Source organism: Cygnus atratus, chromosome 8 (genome assembly GCF_013377495.2).
Source record: "Cygnus atratus isolate AKBS03 ecotype Queensland, Australia chromosome 8, CAtr_DNAZoo_HiC_assembly, whole genome shotgun sequence".
Lineage (NCBI taxonomy): Eukaryota > Metazoa > Chordata > Aves > Anseriformes > Anatidae > Cygnus > Cygnus atratus.
In genome coordinates, this window is record NC_066369.1 from 6737258 (window position 1) to 6759735 (window position 22478).

Genomic DNA, 22478 nt, shown 5'->3' on the forward strand with positions numbered 1-22478 from the left:
AATTACAGTTATGTAGTCACTGAAATCACAAAAACAACCTGAAGATCTAGACATCATTACTACTTGTAAACTGTTTTCCAGAGAACGTGACACAAAAGATTCATTAATCCGAAGGCATTGCCCCCTTTTCTAAAGAACGGTAGTCTCAGTACATAGCAGTGCACTGCTGGCAAGCAACTGCTAGATTTGATTATATGCTGTGTTTCCCTCCTGGATCATTATTTTTTTTGTGGTAAGTGAAATACAGCATCCCAACACAGTAAAGAGATGCAATTTTCTTTACTCGTCTGAAGAAATAGAAACAATAATACAAGACAAAGAAGTAACACATTAAGGGGCTTACGCTGCTAAAAATAAAATCTGTAACTTCAATACTCTGTTTACTGCATTTCTGCATCTCAAGTAACCTGCAGGTTTTAAGGGTAATCTCCTTGAAAATGGCCTGTGTCAGTCTGATAAACTGCTTTCACAGAACCTGCTGCTGCTCTGGAGCTCCCTCCCTCTAAAGATGCTGCAGATCTAGAAAATGTTGTTTCCTCATACAAGCTTTCTGTTACTGGGACAGGGAACAGACATACTGGAAACAGTGGTTATAAGGAGGAGGGAAGCTAGATCTGAGGGATCAGAGGCAAAGAAACTACTACGAAAAAGGGAGTGATGACAAACAGTCCATCTTACTACCTGCCTAAATGCATAACTCGCACTGCCGCTGAGTTAGAGGAGAATGCGTGTTCACTTGAAAAGTGAATGCATCAAGGAGTTGAATGAAACACAGCAACAAACTCCAAGTACTATCAAGCCTTTTTTAAAATGGGAGAAAAATCTGTCTGGTAAATGTAAAGCAACTTATATAAAGCAATGTAATGACTGATTCAGAAAGTGTTCAATAGACTAGCTTTAATATATTGAATAATGAAATTCCGTTCATTGGAAGAGGAAAATGGAGTGAAAGAATGTAGAATCACCAGAATTTAATACAAATGATCTTTTGCTTTCAAGAATTTTAAGAGGATCACACAACAGCTCCTTTGCCCTGCAAGAAGGTACTCGCATCATGGCAGCAGCGTCCACCCAGACAGCATATCATGCAGTCATCTAACACAACCACACTGAAGAACAGATTTTTTTTTTCCTAAACTGAACTACTAAAATACGGACTTAGATCCACTGAATGCTTAACAAAGATACAAAAAGCACATTTTTACATTATTTGCATGAGTCTGCCTCAGGATTGCCATTTGATCAAGGCACTTATGGCCTGGCATTCAGCCGTAAAAGAAAACAAGAACAAAACACAACACCCACAATCATGGAGAAAGGGCTAGAAAGCCTTTCTTACTGGATGCTTCTTTCTTTCTTTCTTGGGTGCTCTTCCTGACATCCCTTTCTAATATCATGTTTCCTGATGCTCAGGAATTTGTCAAGCTCGTATCAAATCAACAATACAAAATGCCTTCATTTCCTTTGCATTTTCTTAATATTTTTTTTTATTATTGTTATCAAAAAGATGTATACATGCCATAGCAGAAAACTCTACTGTTTTGATAAGGCTGTACAGAAAGAGTTAAAAACATTAAAACACTCTGTCCAGTGCATTTTTTTCCCATTTGTTTCAAATGGACCATCAGCAAGTATTTTAATTAAATCAGTATTATTCATAATTAGCAGTTAGAAGCTGTAGCTAATGAAAATTTTAGTACACTTCTATATCTCTGGAAGCCTGAATCCTGTTTGCTACTGAAATTTTTATAAAGCCTGTAAACAAATATAAATTGCTACACATGTTTGTAATTCACCATTTTCTATGCACCAAAGGCTTATGGAATCACAAAAAGATGCAACTTTGAACGAAAATTCAGGAAAAACAGCCTCAGAAACTGCATGAGAAATTAATTTGAAAAAATGGTCTCTACAAGTGACATGATAAATCAGAGTGTCACTGTCTCCACAGCAGCCTAAGTTAATAGCTGAACAAAACCTTTTTCCTAGGCTAAATTCTGACATTGTCTCGTAATTAAGTGGGGAAAATGGGAAAAGGAGCAGGGGCAGGGGGAACACAACAGCTCCTCCAACAAGACACAGCACCCAACCTTAGACATAACAGTTTGCTTTGTTGTTGTTTTTCCCCACCTCTCTCCCTGTCTGGATGACTCCTCTATTTATAAGAGTTAAGTTTTAACACACTTGGGGGGAACTAGAATCAAATCTTGAGGGTTGTATCTGAACTCCCATGGGGAACCCAAGCACCTGGTCTCATTGCTTCTTGTCTGTGTCTTTAACTCCACCCTCATTTTTTTTTTTTTAATGTTAATGCAAGATTGCACATCTGTGTCCAAGTCTCACCTTGCTCCTATTCAGATCTCAGCAGTTCTTCATGGTTTGGACTACAGCAGTATCAGTATGATGATAAAGGGAAAAACTAGAAGGTTTAAGAGTACCCAGAGACATTTTGAGAGATGAGGAAGTAGGAATTATATAACAAAAAGATTCTTTTCTAGAATAGTTATTTTGTTTTTTAATATAATCATCACCCATGTCTCAAATGTGGTCCCAGCATGGTGAACATCAGTCCTCTCTTTTTCCGTAATCTATTGGTAACTGGGACTATCTGAGTAAAGTCAAATTAAGAGGTGAGGATAAATACGGCACATTTTCACCAAAGACTATGAAATGTTATATTTCTAATTAGAACCAACAGCATCTGAACAAGAACAATTCTGCGTGTGTCCTCCTATGGACTTAAAATAGAGACTGTAATTATTACTTAAGACAGACTTGAGTGGTTATCTTATGTACTTCTGTCAATCAAAAATATCTAAATGCCTAATTACAGAATTATTCACCATCATTTGTTAAAAATTCTCACTGAGCAACATTTGATTAAATTTTACCTATCTGTATTCCAGTTTCAGTCAGGTCCTCTGTCTGCCTCAATATCCTTTACAAGAAACAGGAAACAAATTCTAGACATTACCACCAACAGCCCCACTCTTTAGGGGTCTGGAAGTTCATTTCACACTCTTTGCAGTCAATGACCAAGCTTGCATTCAGCAGCCGATAAACAGACATTTCAGGGAAAAAAAACTGAAGATGCTAACTACAAGCCAAATGTGGGGAAAAAAAAATTTGCTGTAAACACTAAATCCTACATTTCTCTTTAAAGATGCTGCTACCGTAGAAATGTTTCATAAATAAACAGATCCTCTTAGATGCTGTAATTTGTCCATTCCCTGCATTTAAACAAAGAATCTCTCAAATAATTTACTTCTTTTTTTTCTCCTCCAAAGGTTTCTTAGTCATTCCAGACTTCAAATGCTCTCATATGCTACTCAAAAGATATCACTTATATGAAAATTTTGCCTAGGAAACAGTGTTATTTTTGCTTGGAAAATAGTGGGTTTTTTTGCATGCTAGCAAAGAATAAATTGGGCATTTCAGAAGCTTTTTGTATGTTTATAAAAATCCTTTTTCTTTCATTAAAAAAAAAAAAAAGAAAAAACCTTCGTGGATCATAAAGCCTAATTCTGATCTCTCCTCAACTTATTCAGCACAATTTGAGAAACATAAACCTTAAAACAATTTTTAGACAATTACAGTAATACAAATGATACCAGATACTAACTATAAAAGAATTAAAATTGTTTTTCCACATTTCAATCTTGTGTTTGTAAGGAGAAAGAGGAGAAAAAATACAATCACAATGTCATGGACGTTTTCCCAAGCTGATCATTAACTAATCAAATTATTATTTATTTTAGTTTAAACAGGAGTTTGTCTTTCAGCCCTTCCAAAAAACATCACTAACATGTCTTTAATACTACCCATACAATATACAGGCATAAACAATTATCATATACTTTCCAACACAGATTAACATTCACTTGAATTGAAAAAACACATCAGTATTATTGATCTTATTTTCTTCCATCATTTCTAGGAAACACTACTATAATGAAGATTTGTTTTGAGCCAAGAACATACATTAAATGAGTTAAAGAAAAAAAAAAGCAAGCTGTAATGCCTGAAAGTGACACAACCCCAGCATTACAGCTTTTCTGTATTAACATGGCTCACCATTCTAGTTTTTCAGATGGCATTAGCTGCATGTTAACACTTCTTCCCTCCCCTCCAATGAATGGCCACAGTATTTCTACTACATAAAAATCCACCTTCTCTTCCCCTGCCCCTCAGAAAAGCTTACCTAAGGAATGAGCAGCTGTGGTTTTGGAACTGAAAAATCGTCCAAGTCCAAGGTCTCCAAGCTTTACTACCCCTGTAGCTGTAATGAACACATTAGCTGGCTTTATATCTGAAAATAAACAATAAAATTTAAAAACTCAGTATGAGGTTGCAAGAAGAGCTATTTTAAGTATGGATAATACTAACAAAATTTGACAGTGCCTTTTAGAAAGATAGAATTCGTTATTCAGAATTTTAAATTAACTATTTTAATAGTCCTAGCATCACCCAAACAAAAAAATCTAAGAGCTGCAAAAAATATTTCAAAAAAACAGAAAACTAAATACCACATCATCCACCCCATAATCATAGAAACACATACAGCGAAGCTCATTACTTCTTTATGTAAACTATCTATAAGGACTACCATTAGAACTGGAAAACTTATTATGCTTTAAGTAACAGACCAAAACATGTTTTCATGAACTGTAAATCACATTTTTGATCACTTTTGCTGATCAGATTACCTGCAGAGGCAAGATGTTATTTATTTGAAATAGGTAACTGATTCTCTTTAATAGAAGGCATTAAAACAAAAAAGTTTTACTCAGGAGAATGGTTATTTGAACTTGTCAATGGAATCGGGCTAATGAAATAGAAACAAAGAAAAGGAACAATATATACCCCAGACAGTTATTTTTCACAAGTAATATTCAGTTTAAGTTTTAATCCAATCCTTTAGGGACTACAGCAAAGATTTTTATGTTATGATTTTTTAACAAGGTACCTAACTGTTAAGTCTTCTTAGTAAACTGACCTGTTATTTGTTTGGCAAGTGTTCCCAGCTCTTACTGAGCTTAAGAGCCACACACTGGGGCTCAAAACTTAGAGAAAACCCCTTAAGTGTGAAAAGAGAAGAGTTTACCTTAACCGTACCCTTATCTTCTTACAGAATGGTTAATTCAGTGTATAACCATAGATCTTCCAGAAACTCTGAAGGTAGTATTTCAGCCAAAATAAACTGAAATAAACTAATTTCATCACAAAGCATTCCGGTGAGATATCTGTATCTTATAAAAAGAATTTGTAATTTTACATCCCTCTCTTTGTTTAATTTGCACGTGCAGATGTTTGTACAAATCCGTAGAGAAGAAAAGGAGAATCAATAGGGAAAGCCATTTGCAGGGGCTCATCCAAGTTTATCTTGCTAAAGGGTGCAGTATCTCTGGCTGCAAATGACACAGTTCATCAGAGATTGAGAAACTTTGCTTTTAGGCAGCTATTTGCATCCCAGGAGGAGGAAGCTGATAACCTAAGACATCTAATTTCACCAGAACCCAGAGAGACAACCCATATATAGCTTGCATCTCATAGCTAGAGGGATTTCCAAGGCAAAAAAAAAAAAAAAGTACATCTGAGAAGCAACTATACTACAATCTGTTTCCTTTGACTCAGAGTTATAAGGCAAAATGAAGACAACATACGGAGGAGAAAGCAGCACAGAGGTTTACAATGGGTAGAAGAGATTTAGTACCCGACAGGGATAGCTGTCAGCTACAAGGGCTGTTGGGACACAGTACTTGACACACAGACTAGAAAGAGCAGAGAGGAGCAGAGAAGGGGAGAAAATGCTCACGGCCAGCAGGTAAGGGAGAAAGGCCAATACATCACTGCAAGGATGCACGGCAGGAGGTAAATACTTTTGTAAAATAAAAAAAAAAAGGGAAAAATGGATATATATAGAAAAACATAACAGAAAATAAGAGCCAGGAAATCAAATTGAGCAAGTGAAGAGAAAGCAGCAGCAGGATTTCCAGTACTTGCATAACTATCCCTTACTTTGAAAACTAAGTATCATAAGTCACTGCTGCAAACAAATGCTTACCACAGCCAAGTAAACACAAAGCACCAACTTCTGCCACACTTTGCTGTTACTAACAAACATTACAGAAACATACGTTGTGTCAGCTGTTGAAACTGATTCCATTATGATTATTTGGTGTTTGGTGTAACTTGCATTGAACAAGCTTCATTTTCATACAGTAAAAGTTTTTTTTACCTCTATGCATAACACGACGAGAATGCATATGTTCCAATGCACTGCAAAGCTGAACAAAGTACTTCCAAACTGTTCTCTCAGGAATCAATCTCTTCTGTTTCTTAAAATGCTTAAAGAAAAAAAAAAAAAGATAGTCAATACATATCACAATTTAAAACTTGCATAAAGTGGCTGAAGAAATAAAAATAGAAAATCGTTTAGTTAAAAATCAAATACATGAGGCTCACAATCTAATTAGAAGGGTTTACTAAAAGCTTCTTGATACAGAAAGCTTTTTCCTTAAGTATTAAAACATATTTCATCAATATACATGCTTAAAATCAGTTAACATATTAGCCACAATTGAGGTTAGTGAAATAAAACTGCTCTTTCCCCAGGGTCTCACACCAGCACCACCACCACCCTCCCCAAAAAAGAAGGATTTACATGGCATGCAACAATTCTCAGGGCAGGATTAATGTGGTCAGAATAGCCTAGCGCAGAGAAAGTGACCACAGAACAAATGACCATCTGATATAAAGGTATGTGTGCAGAACTTCCCGAATGAAACACTTCCTTCCACCAACTTGAATTTCCATGTCCTCCTCTTCCAAATAGAGGAAAAATAGCAGTGGCACAAAGTCACCAAGAAAGATCACGTAAGACTAGATCAGATTATGCATGGCTGAAGTTGCTAAGATTGAAGGAGTACTGCCTATTTCTGAAAATTTCATAGTGATCAAACTCTTGTTCAAATATCTCTCATCATGTATAAACAACCATTCCCAATAACCGGTAGCAGTTCTATAGCCTGTTAAAACTTACATAAAACATAACTACGCTCTGCTAAACACATCACCTTCAAATATAATATTCAGGGACTGAAATATAGTCCTCCTAAAATACATACTGAAAACCTGGAATTCAGCCAATGTCAAAACGTGCAAGTTTGATCATTACGAATTTTGCCGCTAAAGGTGAGAAGACTGAAAAACTGTTGCTCGTTTTGTCTCTTTTTAAAGAATCCTTATTTTGACAGATTTAAACTGACGAAGCAAATACATGAACAGCATTAATTAATTCAGATAGAAAGAAAAATACTTAGATGTATTTTAATAGTGTGTGTACACACACGTACACACTTCACAATCATACACACCCTAAGTTCATACAACAAACATTTATTACCCTGGAAAAATAAAAATATTTTCATATGCTATGTTCAAATGTGCCACTGAGAAGTTGACAGCTGCATCTACACATCACGGAGACATGCAGGAGTACAAGAAAAATGATTTTAAAATAGCTATTGTAAAATGTACCAGTCATACAAAGGATCATAAAATTTCACCAAAGTGTTTTTACTTATAGGGACTATTTCAAAAATGCATTTTCATTTAAATGAGGCAAAGAATATAAATTACTTGTTTAAATATAATTTTCTCAGTCTTGGACTGAATCCAAACAAGCCCTGTGTATCTGTTCTCCCCATAGCTGGATTTGCATATCAGAGGATTGTTTGATGTCAACAGGAAGATGGAGACCAGGTTTCTTTTCATTTAAAAACAAACACACAATACATGTAAGTATGTGCACATGAAAGCATAGTTCCTTGATTTAAAATGCATTCTGAAATTATCATAATTATAACTAGGTATTTTATTTAAACATTCTGATTTTATTTATTTATTTTAACTGAAATCTAAGTACAAGCAGTGATGAAACACCATTCACAAAATGTCTGAAATACAAATACCTTCCATTATGGATTTCCATTCCTATGTACTTTAAAAATACACTGATGACTTTCACTACAAAATCTGCTTCAGTTCTTACAGTGCGAGCATGCAATATAACAACAATTTAAGATGTAGTCTAATTCTACCGAAAGCATTTCAATTTTTCATGATACTAATAACTTCTCTTCCTGAAAACATCAATTATTAGCCCTGTAGATTTTGAATGTTCATTCATCTAGAGAGGATGTCAAAGAGAGCTGTTAAGTTTGCTAGCAATATGTAAACTGAACAAAGACATTGGGTTATTTCTAAATTTATACAAGTGAAAATGCCTATGTGTTTAAGATAAATTCACTGAACGTTATTTTGTGTAGTAATTAGTTACACTCTTTTCATCAAAATATATATTCTCAATGGTTTCTTGGGCTACTGTCCGCCAATAAGCAAGACAGTGATGAAGAGACTCCACCACTAGCAAGGACTGATTTTGCAAAACTAGCTGCTGAAACAAATTGTATGTTTCTAGGAAACAGTCCAGTATGCAGTGTTCTTGGAAAAGTCAATGAAGAAATGGAATCCCGTTCTTGTTTGGACCCTTACCTTCTAACAAGAAATATAAGTTGATTGGAAACAGTCAAATTTACACCTATTTTATGCCAAACAGCATAATTAAATCCATATAACATGTGTTAACTGCACTCAAAGCAGGATGCTTTTCTCTCTCTCCCTTATTTTAAAATAGTCTCCAATGAAAAATGCAGTTCTAATGGCTGCAGGTTTTGCCATTTCCTTTGGAGAAGCCAAAAGGCAAAAGACACAACTGCAAAAGAGTAACATCCTTTATTGTAGCAGAGCACAGCAGCACCACAAGCACTTCAGTGTTAGCTCACTGCCTAGTGCTGTCGTGTCTCAAGCACTCTAAGGTCCATGCAATCAAAAGTTACCCTTCGTAGTACACGTTACCATCACCTGTTCAAATTTAACCTCAAAGGAGTATGCCCTGACATAAAGCTTTCTGAAGTAATATCATCTTCAGCGTTTTCCTATTCTCCTGCTTCTTCCGCATATCTGAGGCTCACAGGGCAGTCCTGATGTCCCTCTGATCCTTGACCTTCTAGGGCATGACATTTAAAAAAAAAACAAATCCCGTTTGAGGTGAAAGATCAGCCTCAACATTGCTGAAACTGGGCAAAAAATAAATTGCTAGTGTATGTGTATTAAAAACCTGGGCTCTGTTGCAAGCTAGTGTTTTACCAGGTAAATAAAGAACGCCGGGCATGCTCACGCAGCAGACTGTCTCCTAGCAAGAATTAGCAATTTCAAAAGCCATATCCCATGAAACTTCCATCTCCATCGTTGAGAATGGAATCACAAAAAGCTGCTTAGAAGAGTTTTCACAATGTCAGTACAGATAAAACTGCAATTCAGTCATTTAATATAAGTGTGGGTTTTTTTTCTGCATGTAGATTTGCTACTCAAATGCTTTAAAGAGCTTTAAGGTAGGCAAGTTATATCACCAGTTTGTCTTTCTGTCCCTTTTTTACAGTCTTACTGAGCAGTTTCATTATGGGAAAACAGAACTCTCCAGGTTTTCCCTAATGAATTGTTAGAAGAAAAATGAAATATTCTCCAAATGTTTCCATCCTAGTAAAGTTAAATATAGCTGCCTTGCACATAAACAGCGTATGCCATTCAATTTCTTGGAGACAGGAAAAAAAAAGTGAAAGATAGATGGGGATAAAGTTTGAACTCAATATGAAAGCATGAAATTATACTGAGTTTCTAAATATGATGCTTTAAAGGTCAAATTCCAAAAGCAAAAGTGACAGCAATTAGCAAATGGTCTTATCTAGGCTTAACAAGGGCAGTTGGGAGAATAAATCTAAAGGAAGTATGTAGAAATACTACATCTTGCTCTTGTAAGAAACCTAAGAATTTCCTGCAGATGAACAAAGAACAGAAGATTTCAATAAAACTGCAGATTTCAGGTATGACTGCCTATTCCTCAGTAGCCATGCTTTAAAAAAAAAAAAAATAGTATTCAGTTCTGGTGATGGCATCTCACAGAACTTTAAGGTATGATTTAGGCTGGTTTAGACCTCAGTAAACATGAAGGGAAAAAATTAAAAAATGTGGGTTTAAGAAGCAAGCTAGACTCTAGAAATGAAGAGGTTTGTGAACATCACTTGCAGAATGATGATAAACTGATTATTTGAACAGGTTTTGCAGAGTAAGCATAAAAAAAAAAATCTGCTCCTAAATTAGCGTCAAACTAGCCCACAAGAACATTCACCTGAGTCTTGCTTCTGTGCATGCTCTAGGCTAGAGCTGCCTTCTGAAAGAGAGAATCTAGGGAAAAAGTAAGAAGGGAATGATCGTTTCCTTGCTTTAAAGAAATTCCCTTTCCCTTCTTTCACATTTTGATGGCAACTGTGTCTGTTCTCACGACTTCACTGGTGGCTTACAAAATCATGAAGTTATTTTTTGATATTTGATTACCCAGACTTATCAGAAGATTAGAAGATTAGACTTATCAGAACACGGTGAATCAACAACCACATACTTATGGGAAGATATCTGAACTTCGTCATAGAGGAAAAGGATGCAGGAAGGAATCGCCAACTAACACATAATGACATTCTTAGAAACTTCTGTTTGTGTTTCTTTGGGATTCTTTTTAAATGTAGGATCACAGAGAGTCATTCATCTAGGTTGGAAAACCTTCAAGATCACCAAGTCCAACCATCAACCTGACCTATCGAGTCCCATCACTAAACCATGTCCCTTAGCACCACATCTACACATCTCTGAAATACCTCTAGGGATGGGACTCACCACTGTCCGTGAAGAAATTCTTCCTAACGTCTGATCTAAACCTCCCTTGCTGCAACTTAAGACTGTTTTCTCACGTCCTGACACTTGTCACCTGAGAAAAGGGACTGACCCCTTCCTCTCTGAAACTTCCTTTCCAGTAGTTACAGAGAGATGAGGTCTCCTGTCAGCCTCCTTTCCTCCAAATTAAGTAGTCCCAGTCCCCACAGCCATTCCTCATGTATCTTGCTTTCCAGTCCCTTTACCTGCTTTGTCGCACTTCACTGCATGTGCTCGAGCACCTCAACACCCTACCTGTACTGAGGGACTCGGAACTCGACGCAGTATTTGAGCTCTCACCAGTGGACAATCACTTCTCTGGTCCTGCTGGCCCTGCTATTTGAGATTAAGGCCAGGATGCTGTTGGCCTTCTTGGCCACCTGAGCACACTGCTGGCTCGGGGAGAACAGAGAGAGGGCAGAGGAGGCTGCGCAGTTGTAGTGGGAAACTACGCAGATTCCCTACTTAGTAGTTTCACTACTAAGTCTCCTGTTTCACTACTAAGTGCAGGCAGGAGTCTCACCTTGTCAATGCGACAGGAACAAACCTGAACTGGCATGGGCTTGCTGGATCAAAAAAGACTGGTAAAGATGGATAGCAACACCTAAATGATTCTGAGACTCACATCTAGAAATGGAGTTTCTATACAAATCATTTTCTATTTAAAAGGTTCTATAGTTCTAGCAGAAAAGCAGCATCGCAGGAGCTTTGTCTGGCTCTGTTCAGCAGAATGCCGGGCTACTAAAAAGAAAGTGTACCCCCCTCCCACCCCCACCCCCCAGGAGAAACAAACCAACAACAAATAAAAAAAAAAAAAAAAAAAAAGACAAACTTCTCCTCAAACACATTCTCCTTTCACACACAATCAAAATAAAGACACTACTTAAAAGAAATATAAATATTGCAAGAAAAATAAGTCAAAACTTTCTTATTTCCATTTTTAGTATATATTTTTATGCTAATAATCTATTAATTAGACTGCTAATAACATCCTTGATTGAACTGTGATCCCTTACAAAGCTCTGACCAAAATCACTTGAATATGCAGAGATATATGTATCTCCATTCAATTGCTTTTTCAAGGATTCGTTTCATTTTACCTGACCTACAATCACTCTGTTCCCACCTAATGGTTTTGCCCATGAAAAAAAAAAAAAAAAGGAACATACAGCATTCAGAGATCAAGATCACCTAACGAAACCAGATCTACTTGCAGAGCCACTAAAATAAAATTTCCAATACTGCATCATTTTCATTGTCCCTGCAGTTACCGCTGAGCAGGGCTTCTTAAAACACACAGCCACATGTTTAAATTCAACAGTATTTGTTTACATGCATCTCTCTCCAATAAATCCCCTTGGGAAAACTGGTACAGCATGAAGATGTGAAATTTGTGTTTGAATCATTAACTCTACCTCCTAATAAAAAGCAATGGCATGACACAGTAAATACAGAGGTTACCATTTTAAGGTTTTGTTTTTTTTTTTTTTTTCCATTTTACAAGTAAGGCAGACAAATTTGAAATCTTCTCTCCATTCTCAGAAAGTTACTCACACAGTACAAACACTGACATAGGAAATTTTACAAAAACTGGGTGAAAACCTAAAAATAATCCTCCAGCATTGTTTGCAGGACATCTCAGACAAGAAAGGCACTAAGAACCATTGGTTAAGAACACCTTTCCAATCGCCCTTCTCTCTGAAGAAGAGTCAGGGATGCAGACAATTCTTGCACCAGTGAGCGAAGGCAGAGATGAAACACCCCAAGCACTTCTGCTCCAGCTAGATCTACCTGAACAGAGCAGTGAAGTTTAACACCAAGTTAACTATACGTAGGTGACTGACACCATTACACTCCTTGAGAGGAACTCCAGCCAGCTTACACAATAGCTTCAGGCACGGTGTCTGTGAGATGGGGACTGTCCATCTGACAAAACAGCGCTGATTTGAGCAGGAAATCTGCCCAGTTATTCTCATTGTTCCAGTGGCAGAGGCAGACATGAGTGTTCCTTCCCCTGGCACACACAGGTACCTTACCTGCACGTGGGAAACTGCTGTCGCTGCTCGCCTGGGCTGAGAGCCAAGGCGAGGGGCCAGCACATGTCCGGGGAGCAAGAGCTTACCAGAACCAGCTTCCCTGCCCTGACACGGCTCTGCCTTCTCTTTTTCTTTTGTGACTGTACAACCGCATTCACAGAGTGACTCTGTTTCCACTGGAAACAACAGCCTTGGTTGTTACTTACTACATAACTCGCACAGATAAACCAAGTTCAGTAAGGAGACATTTTTTCAATTCTACAAAAAAAAAAAAAGTTTAAGAAAAAGCTTTTTAGTAGCTTTAAAAAAGGTTAGTGACAAAAATTAACCTGACTGGTTCAAAGCCCCAAGTTTAGCATTTAAGAAAAGGCACTAAAAAATATTAATTTAGTTCTGATCTTGTGATCTGTACGTAACACATACTGTGTTAGAGCATCCCCACTATTATGTGCTTCTTCAAGTGATGCTGTCTTTTAAAAATATTTTCCAAAACGCCTACACAAGAAAAACAACCTAAGAATAAAGGTGCCACAAAATGAAAGAATATTAAGGAAAAAATGCAAATATTTGAAGCTTTTATTAATGTCATACTTTCACTAAGATGGTAAACCACTCTACATTATAAAACGTAAGCGAATGCTAAACATAAATGCTACAAGTCAGGAGCCACTTTTTAAAACTTGCATTTGCCAGCCCTAATAAATCATTATCATGAAAAAAAAATGCACAAAAGACTACTTTTAAAAAATACTTCTTTCAAAATCACGATGTCAAGCATTTGGATGCAAATATGCATATAAAAACCCTCAGAATTCAAGCCACCAGACTTTCTTCCCCCAAGAGTGTGCGAGCAGTTTTCAGTTTTCCTTTTTTTTTTTTTTAATTATTATTTCAAAAGACCCCTTTCTCATTCATTCATGACACTCAGTTAATGAGCAGTTTCAAAATGTCTCAAGGCTTTATTTAGCGTGCACTATTCAAAGCCTATTATTAAATATAAACTGGGGAGGGAAGCTTCCTGATACACACATCCGTGGAACATCAAATTCATAAAATAAACTTTGTGAGGTTTATCTTCACAAATGGCCTTAAAAATGATGAGATAGTAATATCCCTATTTTACAGGCTAGAATGGGGAGCAAAGAATTAAGATCAAAAGTGTTAATTACTTTTGGCACCAATCTTAAGCACCTCCTTTTCAACATACTTAGCTTTATGAAACAGTTCATCTTCAAAGCACAGTTTCTGCTCAGATCAGATGAAGCTGTGAACGCTCAGTGCTTCTACAAATCAAACCCCAGTTCTACCTTGATTATCAGAAATACAGAATAAGCAATTACAGTTCCCATCAAAAAAGCAGTTGAAGTGGTTTATACAGTATCCCTTACGACCAGTACCACAGGCAGTAAGAAAGAATAGTCTTTGGAACAGCATTCAACTGCGTTAACCAGGAAACCTTTGTCTTCCTTAAATTCCTTGCCTTGGAAACTACAGCTACAGCAAAGGCAGCAGCACAGCCACAACAAATTACAGCGTGTACTGCACAAGCATAATTCCCACCCAGAGTAGCTGCATCCGTAACACCAAGCAGAACAGTGGTTTGTCGAGGAAGAACTAAACCTGTAATTTGCTGGAGTGTAAGATACTCAGTTGTATAATTCGCTAGGTTTGAATGCCTGCTTTTGCAGATTCAGTGTTGCTTCCTTAGGTTATATGCAATTCCCTCGATTTACAAAAAGCATAAAAATAACAACAGAGATGCAGGCTGTCCATCATATCGCTACATGCAGCTTACCAGAGTTGGCACTTTTACAGCCACAGCTAGTGCTGGAACTGACCAAGCAACTTGCACAACAGAGCATCATCCTTCAGTAGGTACCAGATGGGTACGCCCGCGGACTTCGTGCATGTTTGCTGACAGCAGCGGAACAGCAGCGCTCCTGAACCATCAGTCCCCTTCCACTCTTAGTGGGGCAGTACCCCCTGCAGGACAGGCTCTTCTTTGTGCTCCCCTTCCCTCTGGGGGGTCCATAACTCCTGCACAGCCTGCCTCTTCTCTACCCCCGTCCAAGACCTGCCCCCTCCCCATTCCTGTCTCTTCAACCCATTTTCTCTGCTTATGCAATCACTGCCTGTCCCCAGCCTGTCCAAATCACCCCAGCCAGGCTCTCCACCTACTGACAGTCCATTTGTCTGCCCAGGGTCCCCGCACAGCCTGTCCTGCCTTCTGGCAACATAACCGGTCCTTCGCTTGGCTCACTGTGTTCATCTTCAGCACTGGGGCTCCCATTTCTCCCAGTGCATTACTCCGGTTCTCCTTCTCCTATACTCCTCAGCCTCTAACGCCTTGAGTGGTCACTTCCCAGTCTACCTTGTCTCACTAACTGCTCACCAGCTAGTCCCAGTTCACTTGCCTTCCCCCGTCTCAGTCAGATCCTCTCCCTGCTCCAGGAGTGCTTGGCTGCTTGTCCCCATCTACTCTTTCGTCTACGTTCTGCTCAGACTGCTCCCTTCTCTCTGTTGTTAGAAAGAATAAATACCCTTTAAGGGACAGGGAAGTTTAAGATCATCCAAAGCATCTGGAAAAAAGCTGTTTCTAGCAAAACAATTTCATTTCAGTCACCTGTGCTATAGATTGAAGCATTCATAGTCACTCAGGTGGTACACAACGCTGCCAGCACTAGGAGATGCAAGAGGTTCGTGCAGCTCTGCATGTATGGAAATTCACCACTTTGGCTGCTGTGCTCCTGCAATTCCTGTTGGGCAATACGAACTCTTCTCTTCGAAGAATTTCAGTTCGTGTGAGTTTTCATGGCCATCACTCTAAGAGAAATCCACTTTCCAAGTTTTATGTCTGCTTTAATACATAAGGGCTACAGTTTTTCAGAAGAAATGCTTACTAGATTTTGAAACAAACAAATAAATAAAAACCACACCTTGGCAGAATAATGCACTTTTCCTTAGCCTTCTACTAAATCATACATCTTTTGGAAACACACTCTGAAGAGGTCAGCTAGCATAGAACTTTTTTAGTATGAAGTTGTTATATTTTGGCAACCCAAAAACACATTCCCACACAGCTGAATCTTTGGCAGCCGCAACAGTGAGCAGAGCTCCTGTCCTGCTCCAGCTGGGGTGCACGCACAGCAGAACACAGCATCTGCAACACTGCCAGCCAAACTGCATCGGAAACACCACTTCTGTCCCGCCAGCCTGCCAAACACGAAGGCCCAGAATCTCATACAACTGTTAAAACTGTAAATCAGTACCGAGACAGCCGAACAATACAGCCAGTTTTGTCTGAGCCAGCTGAGGGTTTCCCTCCCCACGCACTGGGTGATGCCCTGGGAGAGGCAAACACCTGACCTGGTGCATTCTGACACCGCACCTCTTCCCCACACAATGGTGCCCGAACCTCACTCTCCCCCAGATCCTCCCATTACCACGACAAAGAGAAATATCACTCTTCCAATTAAACAAAGTCAACTTAGAGCCAACGTGTGCTCTGAAATGTACCAAAAAGCCTGCGGTACCCCTTCAGCACTACAAATGAGTTCCAAAAAAACTCATTGCTACTATCTTTTGGCATCCGAAGAGGAGGGAGGGTTTGCATCCCAGGCCACATGGAGAAGAGAGCTGCCTGACGCTATTTCACCCAGGGAAGCCCAAAATATCCACCAGAGATGAAACATCAAAATGATAATCAATGAGACTTAAAACCTGCCTAAGCAGAGGCCCAGCTACTGCAACGCCACAACTAGCGATCTAGATACGCATCAGTTGACTGCAAGGAAATAACTATCACTGTTTAAATTGTCTGATTAAAATATATAAATATACAAACATCCAAAGATGTAAACTTACCCCACACGCACAACTAGATAGATAGATAGATAGATAAGGACAACGAATACACTGTTCCCAACTACAAAAAAAAAGAGAAATCAGTATGAAGTTCATACCATTTACAAATTTTTCATGTTTTAAAATATTTGCCTATTTAACTTAGATAATTGTCATGTTTTATTTTTAAACTTAACCCTGAAAAAATACACATTAAAGCATTCTCTGAATAGTGTGTAAAGTGCCTACGTGACATTTTGTGGAATTCGATTTTTTTTTTCCCCATTTCTTAAGAAAGCTTCTAGCTAACATATTTTCAACTTTTTAGATGAAAGCTTTCAAGCTCACTCCCAAAACATGATTTAGTTCCTTAAGATCTGGATGACTTACTCAGTTTAAAGTTTGAATTTTTTTTTGGGTAGTAAGATTATTTGCCAGAAAAACTAAAAATATCTATAAAAAGGAAACAGACCTAGAAGCTTTTTGCTGATCATATCTAAAACAAGCATTGCAGTGTCTTCAAAACATCCCTTCTTACACCTAGTAACTTTAATTTTAAATAAAGCATCCTAATTATTCTGCAAGACTTGAAATTATATTATTTCAGCACCTTTAGCACAAGCTTGCTTTTTTTTTTTTTACTGAATCATTCTAATGTGTTTTCTTGGCTAATGCAATTAGCAGATTCTTATTTGTTCACGGCATTTTCTTTATCCAATATATATCAATTATTGCTTAAAAATAAAAAAAAATCCTGTCCAAGTCAGCAGTTTTGCTCCCACAGAACACTGTTCAACCTGTCCCTGTGGTGGAAGAGAACTGTGATTAGTAGGAAAGGAGATCAAGCCCCAGCCCTGCTTACCAACACATTTCTGCATTGCAAGGAGGTGGTGTGACAAGGTAACCCGAGGGCTCCATCAACTACCTGTAACCTCGGGAGCTGGATTACCCTAAGACCACCACACTCCACAGTGGAGACCACAGACACTGACAACCTTAAGCTACTGGAAACAGGTACAACAGTTATTTATTTGTCATCTTTTCATTGCAATACTATCCAGCAATCTAAGTTACAGATACAGAAAAATTTAGTCTTTTCTTTCCTTCTTTCCCCATCTCTACACAGCGCTTACACAGTACCCAGCTATACGTTTCAGTGCCAAACCAAGTTTATAATCAAATGAGTATCTCCCAGACACTAGTAATTTTCTTCTTCTGTGTTGCTAACGTGACATGCTCAAGAATTTGGCCGTTAAAAACAAAGGCTGTACAGAAACATATTTCTGTGAGAGACGAAACATCTGGGGGGGGGGGGGGTCAGGGATAAAGTGAGATTCTTATTCAATCACCGGATTAAATTGGGGCAGGGGGGCACAGGGAGAGAAGAGAGAGCACGCATGAGATGCTTCTGATTTCATTATGAGATTCGTAAATGCCAATGCACAACTTTTTTCTTTTTTTTTTTTTTCCTCCATACAGCAAATTCTATGAATTCTATTAGAATCCATTATTGGTCCTCAGTATGAATACATCAAGTGATTTTCCTCAGTTGTCTACTCAGTGGGGACAAAGAGAGTATTATTCACAGGTAACAAGAGGGACAGTATAAAAGCTGGACAGCGACGATGTGGTTCATTAAGGGAAGAACTAAAGAATTCATTAAGGTGCACTGTGAGGCACAGCAGCTTTGCAAGCATTCTCCGATGTGCCAATAATGTCATAACAAATACCCAAGTAAACCAGTTAAGCAGTTTTCCTTGACATTCACGGTGGTTTCACTGTCATTCAAACTGTGGTCATTTACAATTTCAAAAACATGCTCCAACCTTGTTTCTACAAATCACACAGCAGCCAGATACCCAGCCACTCTTCTGGGGGTGCCACTACATCTTCCAACAAACTTAAAGCAGCAGACTAGCAAGAATACTGGAAACCAAAGCATGGCTTGATTTTTTTTTTTTTTTTTTTTTTTTTTTTACTAACACAACACAGTTACTGACCTTTGTAATGTGACAGGCAGATATTTTGCTAGGAAGTTTCCACCCCGTTACATATTATTTATTTTTCAGGCAATTTTTAAACTATTTTGTTCAAAAGACACTGTAACCGATGCATCCACACTTACGCTGATATCATCCAAATAGTCTACCAAATCATTTCCTCCACAAGCAGCATGAAGACTGAGTACATTGTGACACCTCATACATATTTAATAATAGCCTGATAGGCTGTCATTAACATCAAACAGCAATCTAAGTTTGCTACATTAAACATGATCCCTGTGTTAAGAGGAGAATCACAAACTGCCTCCAAGATCGAGCCTGAAAGAAATACCCACCGACTTGGACAAGGTGTAATGAGGCCAACTGCACTGAAGGAGCCATTATTCACACATTGGATTTAAAAAAAAAAAAAAATAGGGGGGGGGGGGAGAAGGAGGGCAGAAAAAGCTTCAATGGGTCATAAGACCAGACATGCCATAAGGCAATCTGTCACAGAGTACTCATATTAATAACTGTTGTGTCAAAACTGAACATTCCAAAGAAAAGACAAACCTTCCTTTATGTTTTATGAAATGTAAGCCCACAGAATTAATAATTCATGAGATGAAGAAAAATATCAGATTTTGATATAAATATTAACAGAACCCTGTTAACCAGTTTAGAACCCAATTTTGACTGTCCTACCTTACAATTATCAATCTAGAAGGCAACATTCTCCAAAAATCTCAAAGGAAAAAAAAAAAAAACACACAAACTATGAAAGTCATTAATGAAGAAATTAACATTCTCTATTCATGTTGGTCCTAAACAAAACAGCACAACTCTGTTCTGTGCCTGGCAGTTGCTGAGAGAATGCTAACCGACTGGCAGTATTTGTTCCCTGAGTTACACTATGTTGACAACAATAAAGTTGGTGCACACACAAGAAAGTACACCAAAGGGAAATAATAAAACCAAGACCCAGGGGAAAAAGGGTAGGGAAACAGGGGAGGTGGTTGTCAGATGACAAACAAAGATTAAAAAAAAGCTGGTTAAAAGTTAATGCAAGTTTCAGCATATGAAGTTCATACAACAGCTCCTAGATTATTTTTTTTCTGATGAGCTAAAGAACTGGCATTTATGAAGTACAAAAAAATCACTTAACCTATAGCACACAATCACTTATCAACAAGTTCACCGTACATGATTTCAACCAAATTCCAAAATGCATTTTCAAAATATGTTAGTCTCAAGACAACATATTTAACTAGGCCTACAAAACCATGCAGTTGTTTCCATTTCAATCATTATTTTGTTTGCTAAAGTGAATAGCAGTTAGAGCTCAAGATACAGAGAAAATCACTTCTGCCTTGTGACACCAGTCCCCTCTGCTTTCAAGACTATCATAAAGTATAGAATGTTCTAACACAAAACACAGTTGTGCCACAATCAGGAAAGCCATCAAAAAGCACTGTTCTAAATGGTGATGACAGTGCTTTTCATTAGCTTTTTTTTTCCTCCCCACAGAAAACAATATAATTAAGTCTAGTTATGTCCTCACCTGCACTTACATTGTAGATAACAGTGTAAAAAATACTTGTGTTAAGCATCAACACTGGGCATACATAAAAAAGTCAGTACAAATACTCAATTTTTCATCACAGTTTTTGCCATTTTAACTGCATTCAACTCAGTGGTGAGCAAGCAGAATGAAAAGTCAAAGAAGTTTAATACTGAAACCTTTTAGCAATAATTTTTAAAAGTTAATTCCTACCTTTATCATTCTAGAAAGATCTCCAGCATCAGCTAATTCCAAGACTATGTTCAGTTCATTGTCCTCAATGAATGACGCATAGTATTTAATTACATTTGGATGATTCAGTTGCTAAGAAAAGATTTACAACGCATGTTTTAGTGTAGTGTCTCATATTTTATGAATGAAACATTTTTATTCAGGCAAATAACGCACCTAAAATATATTATAGTATGATATAAACAGTACATGCTTTTATGAAAAGCATTTACAGAGGAACATTTTGCAATAACATGCAAGCCTGCAAGAACATGGTGGAGTTTTAGGATCAAGACAATAATTCACATTAGTACTTTAAAGGATCTTTTCTTTCAGTGCATCTGTGCAATAGTATGATAAAACTTGATGAAACAGCTGGACCAATTTTTAAAATGAGTATTTTATTGCACACAAGACACTTAACTACAACATCATATTTTTAGTAGAAACTTCTACTTGTAAAGTTATACATTTTTCGATAGGATTTAATTCTCTATTTTAACTTTAAAGTGATTATAGATTATAGATTCCTTAAGTGAGGCTTATAAAAGCTCTACACAGCTACGGGTGGACACTTCAGGTATATCTATGAAAAAAATAACGTACTTTGATAATGGCTGCATTTTTATTCTTCAAGCTAAATATTTTTACCTTTAGAAGATCTATTTCTTTGATGCAGTCAGCACGGGCTTTGGCATCCATTAAATCAAATATCTACACACAAGAGATAAGACAATTAAGTGATTAAAAAAAGCAAATTGAGTCATCGTTATTATCACATAACATCTATAGAGCAGTTCAAGTTTCACACAAGCAAAATATAATACAGTGATACGAAATACTCCTAATATCTTAGTGCCATTGTAAACATTGCAACCCCCACATACTGATTTTGGTGCTATATCAGTACTTTTAGCCCTTTCATAGGAAACAACTACATTGGAAGTACAGGTTCTCCATGAACTCAGCCGCCACTTCTGCATATCTATTCAAATACATGGCAATAATTCAGTGCTTCTCCTTCAAGATGGTTCTAGTCCAAGTGTCAGCTATTTCTCCCACACCTACCACACCATTATCAGAGACGGATTCTTTCTAGGACTGAGCATGCCTGCCTTTCTTAATCTCTTGTTACAGTCCTCCTTTTGTTTTAAATAACGCATGCACTTTTACTCCCCCAGGATCAAAACTTCACTGTCACCTCTGATTCTTTCTCTCCCATTTCCTTCCCTTCAGCAAGGGAAGAAGCGATTTGGGTTCTGTAATTTGTTTACTAGAGCATTTTTTTCATCTGTCACCTTGACTTTTATAGCTTTTTACAGTTAGGCACCTTTGCTCGTCATTTTTTTCCACCTCCCATCTGCTCCAAATTATTCTGCAATGTACCTCATCTTTGCCTCTTCCATGGTTAACCACGTTACCCTCCACTAATTTCTGTTTGCAGCAATTTTCTCCTGTCATTACGAGTCCTTACCTCATTCTACCCACATTTATATTTGACCTAAATTCTTTCAATTTTCACTGTTTTTACCACCTTGGATTTCCTTTGCACTTCACTTTCTCAGATTTGCATCTCTCTATATACCGCCACCAAGTGATAAACCCCCCTTAGAAGTGACAAAATTGTTGCTTTTCCAGTGAATCCTTCCTCTCTCATTCCACATTACTTTCTGAATCCAAGGAAGTGGATTCGGAGAGGCCTGCCTACCAGATGTGGAGCTACACAGAAGAATAACAGAGATGCACCACGAGTTTCTGTAATGTTATGAGATAACTTTCTCCAGTTACATCTTTTCAATGCACACCTTTTCTTTCTAGGTAGTCTCCAGGAAGAGATGTCACATGCTGTGAAGATCACTGTTACCTGGTTGCAACAGCTAAACAAAAACCTCAAACATCTGAAAACTTACATATCCTATCATGCCACCAACCCCAGACACAAAAAAAAGCAGCTCCAGACCTCTGTGCAGGCCTTTGGTACTCAGAGGAGACCTCTTA

At 37.8% G+C, this 22478-nt stretch overlaps 1 protein-coding gene across 2 annotated transcripts in view; it reads right to left on the bottom strand.

Annotated features, from left to right (window-relative positions):
- NEK7 (NIMA related kinase 7) overlaps nucleotides 1-22478 on the bottom strand; it is a 68586-nt gene that overhangs the window by 20584 nt on the left and 25524 nt on the right. For both annotated transcript variants that reach the window (XM_050712243.1, XM_035537597.2), the window contains exons 4-7: nucleotides 21132-21194; nucleotides 20463-20573; nucleotides 6239-6347; nucleotides 4202-4309 (exon numbers count right to left, since the gene is read on the bottom strand). In XM_050712243.1, coding sequence (XP_050568200.1) covers nucleotides 4202-4309; nucleotides 6239-6347; nucleotides 20463-20573; nucleotides 21132-21194 — 391 coding nt within the window. The remainder of the gene's footprint in view (nucleotides 1-4201; nucleotides 4310-6238; nucleotides 6348-20462; nucleotides 20574-21131; nucleotides 21195-22478) is intronic.